The sequence below is a fragment of the Musa acuminata genome, chromosome BXJ2-10 (genome assembly GCF_036884655.1).
Source record: "Musa acuminata AAA Group cultivar baxijiao chromosome BXJ2-10, Cavendish_Baxijiao_AAA, whole genome shotgun sequence".
Classification (NCBI taxonomy): Eukaryota; Viridiplantae; Streptophyta; class Magnoliopsida; order Zingiberales; family Musaceae; genus Musa; species Musa acuminata.
The window spans coordinates 25,061,020-25,075,000 of NC_088347.1; the positions used below are offsets into that span (position 1 = coordinate 25,061,020).

A 13,981-nucleotide genomic window follows, 5' to 3' on the forward strand; every position below is an offset into this window, starting at 1 on the left:
GATTAGTGAGAATAATATTTACGATGGAATTAAAAAGACTGACTTGCCGATTTGAGAGATAAGGACTTTATATCAACCTTCAATTTGAACAAAATCTTATCCACTGAAATACTTTGATAATGACCGACAAACGATTTCGGATTAGAAAGACACGAAGATGTTTTATGGGTCAGATCCCCTCTTTAATGTCCAAATAATTATAGATCATATGCTTAGAGGAAATAGGAGAGTGCTTGACAAAATAGATATTTAATTTCTGAAATATAATTCTAATATTAGTAAGGTTTTGAACAATAAGAAAATTATAAATGGTGATGAGGATAGTAATTACGATAAGACTTGGCTGACGTCATCCGCGCCTCACAGCTCGGTCGGCGCGACGGTACCCGGTCAAAATACTGCCCGAGGCACATTAACACCCGCGCAGGCTCGGTTCTTCACGCCACGCAACGCCTGTGTCAGGCCACCATTTGCCCCGGCAAGTGAGCACATCAAACCACGGCAAGCTTCTCTATAAATACCCTCGCACTCTCAACGAGCAAAGGGGGACGAGGCAGGGGAGAACACGCTAGGGAGACACCTCAAACTCCTCTTTTCCTTTCTACCCCTCCACCATCTACTGACTCGATTGTCGGAGGGGTCGGGTCGCGTCTCCCGACCCGACCTGTGTGCAGGATTACAGACGGAGTGCGCGCCCAACCGAGGAGCCCCCTCCGGCGGAGTCGGCTGATCCCGTCCCCATCGGACCGCCGCGGCCGACCCCCTCGGCGAACCCGAGGGCCGCACCGGGGAGAGCCCGCCTTTCGGATCCGAACCGAGTCACGTCGGCCCCGAGGCCACGGCTTCAGGTTGTTTACCATAACATAACAGATGGTAAGATATATTAAGTTAGCACAAAAAGCAAAAGGTACAAGGGATACTCGTACCTGATCCCACTATTGATTTAGATCAATTAAATTAATAATAAGACAGAAAAAGAAAGAGAGAAAAATTACAAAAGTAAATTTAGTCAATAAATTTAGATAAAAAAAGATAAAAGTTCAAAATGTTTCTCGATATAAGTTTTAGACTGATTAGAAGATATAAATCATCTTACTAGTTATAAAAATATTATCCTGGAACTTCCGATCCCATCCTTCTTAAGATATTCAATTTCTGTTTATGATGACAAATGACACTGTTTATGACGATGGAAGACTTGTATGTTATTGTGATGTGAGACTTGATGGCTCTTCCTTGGGGAAAAAAGATCATCTTGCTTTCTGTCATGAAGTTGGATGGAAGCAAAGGGATGACACAACAAAAAAGAAAATTGAGAGAAAAGGACAGCTGAATTCATTTTGCTAGTAGCAACAACAAGATTGTAACGAGAGCGGAGAGAAGAAAGGGATTCGGCCTGCGGTTACCGTGCTGCCATGGGCTGTGGAATGAGACGGCTGCGGGTCGTGGGCTTACCGTTTGTTGCTACTGCTGCTTCGGCACCTGACGGTCACATTCGTTGTGCTTGCCGTAGCAGCAGCGGCAGTCATTCTTTCCTCTTAGTACTACTACATGGCTCGGGCATGCCGGAAGGTTTCGAGGACAGCGAATTGATGGGTAAAGAGTATGGAAGATCATGATGGACGAGACGATGACGGATCACCTCTTCGTTGGTGTCGCAGAATGCTAATTGTCATGCGAAAGACTTCGTCCAAGGATATGCAAACCATCTTCCCTATGGATCTCCTCCATCGAACTCCGGTACGGGAGTACACAAGTAGGAAGAGATGAGGTAAAGATAGAAATGGATGAAATGGGAATAGAACAGCTGATAACGCGCCTCTCCTCGTCCTCTTGGGCGATTCCCTTTCTCGTTCCTCAGTACTCCGTTGAACCCTCACACTAAGGTTCCACGCATCTTATACGGATGAAGTTGAGGCAACTTGCTGGCGAAGCATTTGTTTGGTATTGATAAGAAGCCGGGGAAGAATGTCGCCCGTGTTTCATGTCTGACATTAGCGTTCTACAGCTTTTGCAAGCATCATCGTTGGCACGACGTCGACTCATCGGCAAAAAAAACAGTCAAAGTGATCTTGTTGGATTGTCTATGCAATTTTGAGCCCATGGATCTTGACCTTTGTCTGCTTCACATTTAATGTACCTGAACAAAAGATGATTTCTTTCTAATTCTAACTTGTTTTTACGTGACCAAAATGTTTATGCTGAAGTTGATAATAATATATTTATCAGATCTTATAAGTCAATCTTAATCTTGTCCACTTTCGATTAATCAGGATGTTACATATATATATTTCAAAGATGCATTCAAGGTTATCTCTATGATGATCATGCAGTTGTCCACTGATTCTCTAAATTTTCTGGGTTGTTCATTATGTGCATTAGCTTGTCAAAGTTTTCCGGTTCATGTTGAGTTAATGCATATTGCATCTGGAATCCACTTGGCATTCGGAACTTAGGTAAACAACTTTTGACTTGTTGCAGGCACAGCATTTTTATAGTGCTCAGATTCTTTCAGCAGATGTTCTTTAACTTTGTGAATCTTTTTATATAGCTGAATTGCTGGTACAACACACTAGCTTTGACATACGGTAAAGCGCCTCGTTCTGTGATGCCAAAATTTAATGGGTTCTCATCGCCTTTTGCGAAATTATTACTTTGTTAGCTTTATAGAAGCCGTGACTGACCAACAAATGCATGATAAGGTTCGAAATCAAGATCAAATCACACTGTCCCTGTAATTTGGATTGATGATTGACCTCTGTACTGACAGAGAGTTGAAATCTCCTGCATGCGAAAGAAAAGTCTCCACATGTCCTTACGTGCATCTCTTCAAATAAATGCAGAGGCTTGTTTGGAAAGATCAAAATATTGGTCTTCCTACCGTCTGGAGCTTCTCGATCTTGACGCGTTGGTCGAAGTATAGTTCGAATCGAGTGATTCTTTGATGTCTGAATACTCCTTGGGCAATGCTTCGGTTAGAAAGATGATAGGGCAGGACGCATGCAGACCCCACAAACACTAAGCTCGTGCCTGATATGATATGGCCAATTTCTTGTTTGAATGAGTTTGCAGGTCGAACCAGCATTTCCTCACAGCCTGTATGTACTTGTCAGACGGCATATGGGACGCCCTCAGTCACGAGACGAGATGAAAGCCCAGCTTCACTCTGAGGCATCATTTCCTGGAGAACAACGCAAGTTCAAGAAGAAGCAAGAGACTGTGTCAGAGCATCTTGCACATCGCTTTATTGACGAGCGATGGGGATAGCGCTTATCTTTTGAAGCGGTCTTTTCGTGGTTGCGGAAGGTCGACGTCAATCTGAGCTACATGGGTTACAGATCCACGTTACGTGCTTGTCGCCAAAAGCCGCACCTAACTGGGTTTTGCTTGCCTCTCCCTTTCGACACGCTGAGCGGGCACCGCTACTACGTGTGGCCTATATAAACACGAGCGTCCGAAAGCTTGCGCGGAGAGAAAGGAAGTATTTGTTATTAATGGATGAACAGTAGAGCGAACAAACGCCAAACGGACGAGGCGATGCCACCCACCAACCACTGGATCGACTCGCACACTCGTGTAGATGAAACAGTAAGGAACTCTGATCGCTCGTATGAGCTCACAGCAATTTGATTCGCCAAGGTGTAAAGCGGAGACAGGAGTCACCTGCCATGAGCGAAACCTTTGTCGCAAGCGGCGATGTCGAGCTCGTGGTCGTAGGAAGCGTAGCAGTCTGTGTCCGAGAGGCTCGACCTGCAGGTACGCCCACGTCCTTGCGTGCGGCCGCACAGAAAGCGGGTTCCCTTCCCTTTGCTCTCCTCGTAAAAGTCAATGAGCGAGAAAGGTCGTCAAAAAAGGCAGTAGGCACGGCTCTTACACACATGCTGCTGTAGTCACTGCGTTACTCCCCACAAATATATATATCATTTGAATTGATTACACGTTACAGCAACAACGGGACTAGATAATAATGTCTGTGGCCAACACAAAGATCAGTGGTTCTGCTTCCGATTCACGTGAACAAAGGTTTGAAGCAGCAACGGCAGCAGCAGCAGCAGCTCATGACTCCATTGGCGAGCTACTGTTTGCCTTTCTCCGGTATTAAATACCAAACGAGTCTACTGACCGATACCAAAGTATCGTTATTACGTAAGAGGAGAGGAAAAGGGAGACCAAAGACCCGATAACATCTGCAACGGGATCGTCGTTAACCTCCCACGCTCGCATGAGTCCGTCAGTGTTGGTGACGCTCCGGTAAGCTCACCGGGTGGCGGCCGGTGCCCTTTCGTGACCGCGACGCCCGGTGGAGTTGCGGGAGAGCGCAGGCGGTTTCCTCCACGGGTCGAGGATCGAGTCGCGGTACCTCGACGGCAGCGCCTGGCTCCTCCCCCGCTTCGACCGCACGATCGGGGCTGTCTCTTCCTCGTAGAGATCCAGCGGTATCCACCACTCGTCCGTCTCCCTCCGCTTCTTCCCCCCGCCGTCGCCGCCCGCGGACCTCTTCGCCGTCATCTCGGACGGCGCGGGCGCCTCCTCCGAGGCCGCGGTAGCCTCGACCTTCTCTGCTTCCGGCCCGTCGTCGTCGAAGAGGCCGCCCGAGACCTGCCGGACGGCCTCCAGGAGCAAGTCCAAGCAACCGTCGCTTCTGCGGCCTCTGCTGCTGCTGCTGCTGGTGGCGAAAGCGGTGGTGGTAGTGGTCCCCGCTTCCGCTCCGCCGCTTCCGTCCGTTTCCTTTTGTTCTGCAGAAGCCTTTTCCTCGGCGTCGTCTTCTGCGGCCTCGTTGCGGCTCTCTCCTCCGTTCTCCTCTTGGGGATCGCATTCGCCCTCCGAGCTCTTCTCAGAAGCCAAAGCGTCGCCGCCGCCAGCGACGGACACCGCGGGCGACAACGAGCGCTCGGCCGCCGCTCCCGACACTCCTACGGGGGCCACCTCCTCCACGGCCCGCACGTTGCGGCAGGGCTCCGCCGACGCGGGGGCGTCCACGACGCCACTCTGCTCCGTGGGGCCATCTCCCTCGGCCGATCCTCCTCTAATCTCCGTCGCCAGGCCCAACCTGAGCTTCAGATCGACGCCGAAACCAAGCTGCCCCGCGGGCGTCGTCGTCCGACCCGCCGCCTCGGGATCGCCGCCATGGCGGAGGGCGTCTGCCTCGGGAAGGCGAGGAGGAACGGTGGAGATGATGGCTATGATCTTGGCCAAGGCAGCTTGTGCTTTCGACGCGCCGACGGGAGGCAAAGCGGCGGGGAGGGGGTGGGCTGGGCGGTTGACAGGAGACGACGAAGCCATCAAGAAAACTAGAAGCTTCCGCTTCCGCTTCTGCGCATCTCGATCTCCTCCTCTTCCTGCCTTCTCCGCCTCCTCCTCCTCCTCGAAATCTCGACCGCAGCGCTCTCTTTAGGAAAATAATACTAATTTAACCCGAATTATACCGAAAGAAATATAACACTAATAATAAGAAGGATGAATACAGGAAAAAGAAAAAGGAAACCAAACAAAGAAGAGAGAGAGAGAGAGAGAGAGAGAGAGAGAGAGAGAGGGAGTCGAGGAGCAGACGACTGACGAAGATGCGACAGCGATAGGGGAGTAGTACTTACTACTTACTCCGTCATAATTACTTGGGTGGGAGGTTATTCTCTTTCGTTATTGGGTATCGATTATTTTCTTAACAAAAATAAATAAATAAATAAAAGGAAATAAAAGATCTCGTCACTTTCTCGTCTACTCACTCATCGCCGGATGAAACGTGTTCGCCATTCTGGGTAGGACCCACTGGACTCACGCCACGTGTCGAAAGCAGGATGCCAACGGATCGGACTCGGAGACTGCCGACCCGACTCACTATTTCCCTGAAGACATAAGCTCAGAAACAACGTAATTACCCGACAGCACTCCTTCACCGACGATAAATATCATATTAAGCAGCTTCTCCGAGGATATGCGGAAATAAAATTCGTCGAGAATATAAATAAATCCATCCCACGACTACCCAAATTGGCTTAACAGTTGAAGCTCTTGTCGGATGCGTAGATCCCATCCCTGTCGACCCGTTTATTTGGACTCTGACCGATCCTCGATCAATCAACGAAAAACACGTCGTCTCATATCGCATCACGTCGATCCATATGAACCGAGACGACTAATCTAACGATCATTTTAGCTTCGTATTTGCGCAAAGATAAAGATAATGAAGCGGCGGCAGCATCTTTTATTGGGCTTCGAGACCATGTTTTCTGGGGCCTTTCGAGTGGCCTACTCATGAAGACTTTGATATGCCCCCAGTAGTTGATCATAAGCGAGGACAAAGAAGACGAAATCGGTTGTAAGGTTGTAAATAAAGGCGGCATCAGCAACTTTTGGAGCCATGGGAAGCAAAAGATGATGTGCCACCGCAACAATCCAAGCTCGTGAGGAGCGAGCTGGTCCTACCGCTACTATCTTCCGTATGGTATGGTAGAAGAACTATTTTGTCGTATGCATTTCATGGAGTCGAGTCAAATGCATCGGAGATTGTATATAATCAAATGTCGATGCATCGGAGACCATTTACATTGGACGATGCCCAAATCTTGCGTCATTACTGATACCTTCGTCGTCTGTCCGAGCATGGTTGAATGGATGTGGAAGGACAACACATACCTGATCGATCATCAGAAGCCTCTCGGATCGACGCCAGGAGAGAAGACCTATTCCTGTCCGATGGGAAGATGGTAACTTTTATTTCTTAACTGCAAATAGAATCCTCGGTGGTACACGAAAGGTTGCAGCAATTGAACAGGCATCGATCGTGCATCACAAATAGTAGGGCACAGATTCGTTGAAATCTAGTTTTCACGACGCCCACGAGGATGGTGGCCGACGACAGCTTTAACGTGTTCCTTCGCCTTATTCGAAGACTATGACATTGTCTGACGCGGGAATGTAATGGGGGACCCGCCCATTCTTCTTTACTGCCAATTTCGGGGCTCCGCTTCCGACACCCGATGAAGACATGGAATCAAGTGGCTTGAAATGGTTCTACTTGGTCGATTCATGTGTTACAATGGATAATCATCTTTATTATCGTTGATTAGGCATTAAGCTCCATGGGGTGACATATTATCGAGTCGCTTGCATGTATCAATTCTTTTACGAACATGAAATTAATTTAGCTTCCTTCGAAAATTGATGGCCGCTATTTACTTCTCTCCTGACCTTGATTCCGGCGCAGCTTCATGTGCCGCTTCCTTCTGCGTGGCGAGGACGGCGACGAGCACCCCCTTCCCGCTAGAGGTGCTTGAGGCCGGCCCCCACCCATCTCGTGGGCCCCTTTCTGACCCGGCACCTCAACCACAATAACTTCTCTCCAGCTTCGTCCCCTTGATGATGGAAGAACACATATCGGATCAGCAAGTAAAGCATGATCGCTCGATTATTTTCTCTTCAGTTGCGGAATGACAAGAACCCGATTTCTGCTATATCATCCAGCCTGCTCCAAAGTAAAATTGGGCTGCCACATTTTATTTAGGGTCGGATTAGGCTGTGTGGATTGATCCAAATTAATATGGACTGGGTTTTTAACGCAACGTAATCATCTCCCTTTGGTAATACGTTTCTGTTCGTAGAACTGAATGTGGCATTCATCGATCAGAATTTATCACTCAGTTCCGTGGATACAATGCTTTGTTCACTTGCCTTTATTCAATGTCAATATTCATTATGTTGTTAGTGAGTGTCGTCTCTATCTGACAGTGGTGTTAATCCTTCGTAAAACCTGTACCGAGAGCACGTCATAAATATGGGTAGAGACAGATAGCTTGTTCTTATTTTAATGGAAATTACTTTTTCTTGTTTTGCTCGTGGTGGTTGGCCTGTCCTTCTCTTGCCGGACTTCACGCTGGTTAGGAATTCAGCACTGGTTTTCGGAGGGTTGACATCGGGTAGGTCGAACGTTTGTCTTCAAACCACCCGAGTCTCCCCCATTTACTTTCTTCGTATTGTGTTCTGCCCTACGGTCCTTCCAGTATTGATGAGAAACTGGTGGTGGCTTTTATGCCAGAACCGAAGGCCATAATTACCTCCAGGAATTTCCTTTTCCTTCTTTTTCCCTTCTCCTTGTGATGGAGTTAATCGACGACTAGGTGACGCTGTACTAAGCTCGTATCAATCTCGTGTCTCATGGCTGGCACACAGCACATGATGATCGTTTGTTTGACATCAAGAATCTGAAGAGCCCTTGAGAGGACTTTGAGCTCATTGGGACCATGATGAGATGCCTGGTTACAGCTGTAGTAGAGGTGCGACCCATCACCGGTGCTATCATTATTCCCATGTTAGGTTTTGCTTTCTCTGCTTGCCAGTGATGATGATCCGAATACATTTCTGGTTCAGGAGAAGAGGAGACCTGAGGCAGGCCTTCCCACAACCTTTACTGCATGTAAGTGGCCCAAACGTGGTTAGCTTGGGGAGCAGCGGAGCATCATGACCTGCCATATTATCCTATACTGGTCGTGCTCCCTCTAAAAGAAGAACCTGTAAGGTGTTCTTTAGAGTTGGATACTAATTTCTCGAGCTATCTAAAGCCGTAGACGACAATCCGTGTGCGATTACTTTTAGGGCATCACAATCTCCCTCAATCAAATTCCTGAAGGTTTTTTTTAGATCTACACGCATCACGTATCTCTCAGCTCATCGACACTATCATATCAGTGATGACCCAAGTCTGAAGCAAAGCCTAAACAAAAGGTGGTATGTGTTTTGGGGTGGCAGTCAAATGGAACCCTGTAAGTTATCAGAGCCTGCAACAGGTTGATTCACCCAAGCTCCTTTGCCAAGATCGCCGTGTAGATCTTCCACTCACAATGATGGTGGACCTCACCACCCACCCTCGATCGAGATTGGTGAGCCTCACCCGTGATCGGTGGGTCTAGTATCGATGCACGATTCCGACGCAGACGGTGAAGCTTTGTCAGGCAAAGGGACAACTGGAGAGGTTCGACGTCCTGTTCTTCGTCTTTTACCTGCCCTACTATGAACTGGGCGACTTCCCTACGCCACTCCCACTGCCACTTCTAGCTGCACTGCACCACCTTTGACGAAAGATAATGGAGCATCCACTTTTCCCATGAAAAGTTGCGGCCCACTTCCGTGTTGAGAAGCGGGAAAGGCAAAAGAGCTGCTGCAGGATCTCGGCTCTCTTATGCCTCGCTGACGGTGAAGCAAACTTAGGACTTGTTAATGGCGTATGGATCTCAGGCAGATGCCAGCACTGTACGATATGTAGTTTCTCAACCATATTCCATGCTTCAGCTGAAGCTACGAGAGGTTGCTACTCCTTTGAATCAAAGGTGGGGCCCCAAGATTATCTCTTCAAATTCCCACCTGTGATTCACTATCTACGCGAGTTGCCCACTTCTTTTACGATAAGATTCTGACACAAGTTTTCTTGGTGTTCTCTTACGTGGTATCCATCAAAAGCCACTTCTTTTACGATAAAGATTCCTATGAAACAGATTACGTATGTAGGATTGTCACTCATACATGTCATAATTAATCTTAAATTCATATATCTGCATGCGTTTGACTGTGTATGCTTGTGTATTAAGATCTCAAAATTTTGGCACACAGGAAACTGAATCAGGGAAGGAAAACGAAACACGGAAAGCATATGACATTATATGCCACTATTTATATTTATATATTAAAATGGTGTTAGCTCAGGTCATGCCGTCACAGACATTACATGGCAACAGATCCATACAAAACATCTTTCTATAAGACTAAATGCCACCTGATGCTTCTATCATTCCCCCTCGGGTATATATGACTCGTTAGGTGAGAGATGGGATCTCAAGAACCCTAGATACCTTAAGCAACTTTTCTGAGAGCCCATCACAACGCATCCTTGCTTTGCTTCTTTCTTGCTTTCCTTTTCTACGGCTTAGTGTGGTGTTGCGTGTAAATATAGTCCAAATGGGCCTCAGTCATCTCTCTCCTCTTTAGGCATTCTTCGTTTCCGTCCTGACAATCTTCCGTTCCCATGAGCTGAACAAGAGAAGAGGATGAATAAAACTAAAAGATGAAAACCTTATCAGATTAGCGTGCTTCTAGATGAAAACAAAGCCAAAGAAAACAAAAACTGCACTAACATTCCAAGCATCCTCTTCCTCCGGTCCTTCGGCATGCTCCAATCCTTGAAGCCCGTTCAGCTTCACAAGTTCTGTTCGCCAGAGCAAGAGAGAACGTGAGAACCCAAAGGAAAAGAACAAATTAAGAGAGCTTCATCAGTTGTGATCACAGGTGGGTGGTGAGCAGGCTTTTTAACCTTGTCTTGGTGGCCGCAGGAAACGAGAAGCAACAGTTGCCGTTGGGGTGGAGAGGATGATGACAAGGAGAAGGAAGACAAGGGGAGATTGAGAGCTGCGCCTCATTGTTCCTGGCTCCTCGCAACCAATGCTACAACACGAGGTAGAGAAATAGATGGGAGAGATGGGGCATGGAGGGGTGTATATATAAATGCTCGAGCACCGGATGATGTCGGATGAACGTGACCTCCAAAGGATGACAGCTTTGTGGGGCCACTCGCCACTAAGTCTCTGACTGCTGCGGAACAGTGGCAGCTTCCCAGTTGTATCACACTGTTGAACGAACACATGACGCTTAATTTGAATCTTATAAAGAATTAGGCGGAATAATAATTCACAATTCAAAATAACATGTAATTAGTTTGTAACGTTTCTGTTTGTTGAATATATTATACTTCGGCCAATTTTCATCCAAACGAAGACTTCAATACCAACAATTAAGTAGAGTTCTTTTTACTTAAAAAAAGGTTTCTCTTTGATTTGGCTTAAAAAAAATTTCTTTCGGGATTTTCTCATAAGGTGCGCTTAATTTTTATTTATTTTATTTGTTGTCTTATATTTATTGTAATACTCATAATATCTCTCACGGTCATTCATTGTGAGATTCTGCTACCGCTTATTAATATACTGTTGTATATCTCAATGGATCACCGTGAATTCTTCATCTTCTTCTCTTTCTTTCTCTTCTCTGTTGTATCTCTCAAGGGATCACTATGAGTTCTTCCTCCTCTTCCCTTTCTCTTCTTCGTTACTGTTATAACTTCTTAGAGCCTTATTTTTTGTGACATCTTCCTTCTCTATCTTAGCAAAGCTATCGACACAAGCGTCATAGAAGTTAAGGCAACTTCATCGATGAAAGCTAAGGAGGACGACAACTATGAGATGAGGGTGCTTGTGGTCGCGTAAAAATGATAGGGCTTTGTGGTGAGACAAGGATAACGAAGGTGATAGATAATAATGGGAGAGTAGTCAATGTCGAAATAAAGGCTTCACAAGGGTAGGGTTGGGGCCATGCATAGAGAGGCTTTGTAGTGGGACAAAGGTAGTCACACGAAGACGATGACAACTAACGACAACAAGAAATATTGTAAATATCATAGAAAATAATAGGCACCCAATGCATCTTTCAAAAAATTAAAAATAATTTTTTTTCAAAAAAATCATCCAAATGATGAAGAAGCGATCATTTTGTCGACACGTATTCAGAGGAAGTTATTTCTCAACATTATTACTTTTTTTTAAAGCTTAGAGTTATTAGTATCACTCATACTCCTAAGTTTAGTGATTTTGTTAATCATTGGCAAATCTTGATCGATCACAATGATTTTTTATTTTATATTAAGATAATGATATAGTATTTTTTTAATATATTAAGATATCAAATTTTAATCATTGCCCAATCCATTTTCATGTTTTTTATCTTTAAATCAATATAGTCTTTTTAAAATATATATATTATTTTTAGACTCTTATTTGTTACTGATTTACATGAAAATAATAGATGAATGATAACATTGATATTGATTCTGATGACCAATGTTTAAGACAACGATATACATCCATAAAGATCAGCTCGTCCACTAAATTTATTCTCCACGGTCTCCGGTGTTTGCCATTCTCATGGCGTAAGAACAAACATTAAACATATCAAAGGATAAGTCTAGGCTTGTGATAGAGAATCTACCTATAGTTGACATGTGATTGTCACGCATAACCCATGTATCCTCCATCAATCTCATGTTCATAAAGAATTATAATAAAGAAACATAAATTTATTTCTCTTGTTTTATGATAAGAGGGATAATCTTAAGTTTTATTCTTTTATAAAAATATATCCTAAATAGGGAGAAAAAGATAACTCATTAAAGAGAACTAATTAAACTCATATTTGAAGATGTTATATTGTTAACTTGAGTATCAGATAAATCGAATCGGAAAACTTTTTCAGTAATTTTTTTTAGACGCCCCAAAGCCACTTTAGGATCACTGTATATCCATATATGTCTGTATCACATCAAATTGATAAGATGTCAATAATTTTTTTTTAGTTTTCTAATCCTTTTTATTACGGCTTAAATAGATATTTGCTAATGGACGTCAACAACAATAAGTCAAACTGTCGGACTGCGATGTCGGCTGGTTGTTCTGTCAGCTTCATGTTGTCGCACGTTTGAGCACAGCGAACAAACGCCAAATACTGACAAAAACCCTTAATACCATGACTTTGTTTTTCTAAAGGTCGAGACGGCAATTAAAGTTCATCTTATTGTAAATGTACACGGTAGCATTTTGATCCATCCATAGGAGAATGAGTTCCACTAGACATTGTGCAAGGCCTTATTCTTCTACACCTAAATTCTTCTGCAATTTCATGTAGGTCAACCGGAACACATGTCACTCGATTCGTGGAATTCAGTCGGTATTCATTGGACATGTCACTGTGAAAAGATGAAAATTATGTTAGATCTATGGTATCAGTGGAGCATTTAAAGTATATATTATTTCATCACTCAAGCGGCTATAAAAATAATGTTATAAGACAATCTTCTTATTTATTTTTTATTTAAAATTTATTATACTAATTTTTTTTAAATAAATGAATATATATTGATTTTATCATCGGAGGAGTTTTACCAAATAGACTATTGGCATAATCTATGGTTGAGATATGAATATATTTTGTCTTTAAATAGAACTAAGATAATACTAGCATTTTTCGGCTTGACGATCATCTTTTGGGAACAATAGATAATACTCATTATATTTTTAGTAATTGAAGGGTTATAAATAGTGAAATTATATCTTATTATATTTTTGTAGGGGATTGCCAATAGAAAAAGAAAAAACCCATAACAAGCTTCGTCTTTTATTGCAATGCACCAATCTTTTCACATACCAGCCGTCCCATTCTACATGCTATCTACTAATATTCCTGCCAAGTTCCCATCTTTTGTGGTTTGCCGAACTAAGATATGGGTGCACATCAACAAGAGGAACCAATTCTTAATGCATGGAAAGTACCAAAGTAAAGAGGATGAGAAAGATTCTCTGTCACATCATCAAGGAAAAATTCTCGTCTGACTACAATAATAACTATCCTATGGTGATGCTCGAAAGCTTACGTTGACGGAATCAAATCATCCAGATGATGCGCGGTATGGCTGAAATGCTTTCTTTATCTCTCAGCTTTGAGAACGACGTGTTCATTATCCTCGTTCTTGTAGCAATGTTGTTGCAGTCTGATGCCATCTCGATGATGAAGTGGAGAATCCCAAGATTTAGATACACACGCATGTGTTGGGAGGAGGAAATCCTTATCTTCCTTTTAGTGCTGCTTGCAGTTGAGTACAACTCACTGAGAACGTGAATGGTCGTCAACATGGTTGCGGACGTGACTTCATTTTCGCGTTCATGTCGGCCTCCCATCACCACTTTTAGTCTTACTCATTGTAGTCAAACAACTTTACATCATTTATTCTTTCGGTAATATAATCGATCTTCACGTAAGGCAAATCAGCACGGCGTGGCGTGATAAGCGATTGCGTGTGCTATATATAATATTTATTGCCTCGAAGGATAAGATAAGGATGGAGGATGACCTAAGAAACTGGGACCTGCACCGTGGTGTTGGACACTGAGAAATG

General features: G+C 44.3%; 1 protein-coding gene and 1 long non-coding RNA gene across 2 annotated transcripts; both read right to left on the bottom strand.

The window, feature by feature from the left end:
* Positions 1 to 3,885: 3,885 nt before the first annotated feature.
* Positions 3,886 to 5,474, bottom strand: LOC135625360 (uncharacterized). The gene has a single exon (XM_065130065.1). The coding sequence runs from the start codon at positions 5,281 to 5,283 to the stop codon at positions 4,258 to 4,260; it is 1,026 nt and encodes a 341-aa protein (XP_064986137.1). The 5' UTR covers positions 5,284 to 5,474; the 3' UTR covers positions 3,886 to 4,257.
* A 4,151-nt stretch (positions 5,475 to 9,625) lies between these two features.
* LOC135624152 (uncharacterized) lies at positions 9,626 to 10,441 on the bottom strand. Its single transcript, XR_010491598.1, has 3 exons — positions 10,298 to 10,441; positions 10,122 to 10,192; positions 9,626 to 10,017 (listed from the first exon to the last, which is right to left on the bottom strand). It is a non-coding gene; the product is annotated as an uncharacterized LOC135624152 (long non-coding RNA).
* Between the last annotated feature and the right edge of the window lie 3,540 nt (positions 10,442 to 13,981).

Coding starts and splice junctions, on each gene's coding strand:
- LOC135625360 (XM_065130065.1), bottom strand. CDS start 5,283: ATGGCTTCGTCGTCTCCTGTCAACCGCCCAGCCCACCCCCTCCCCGCC.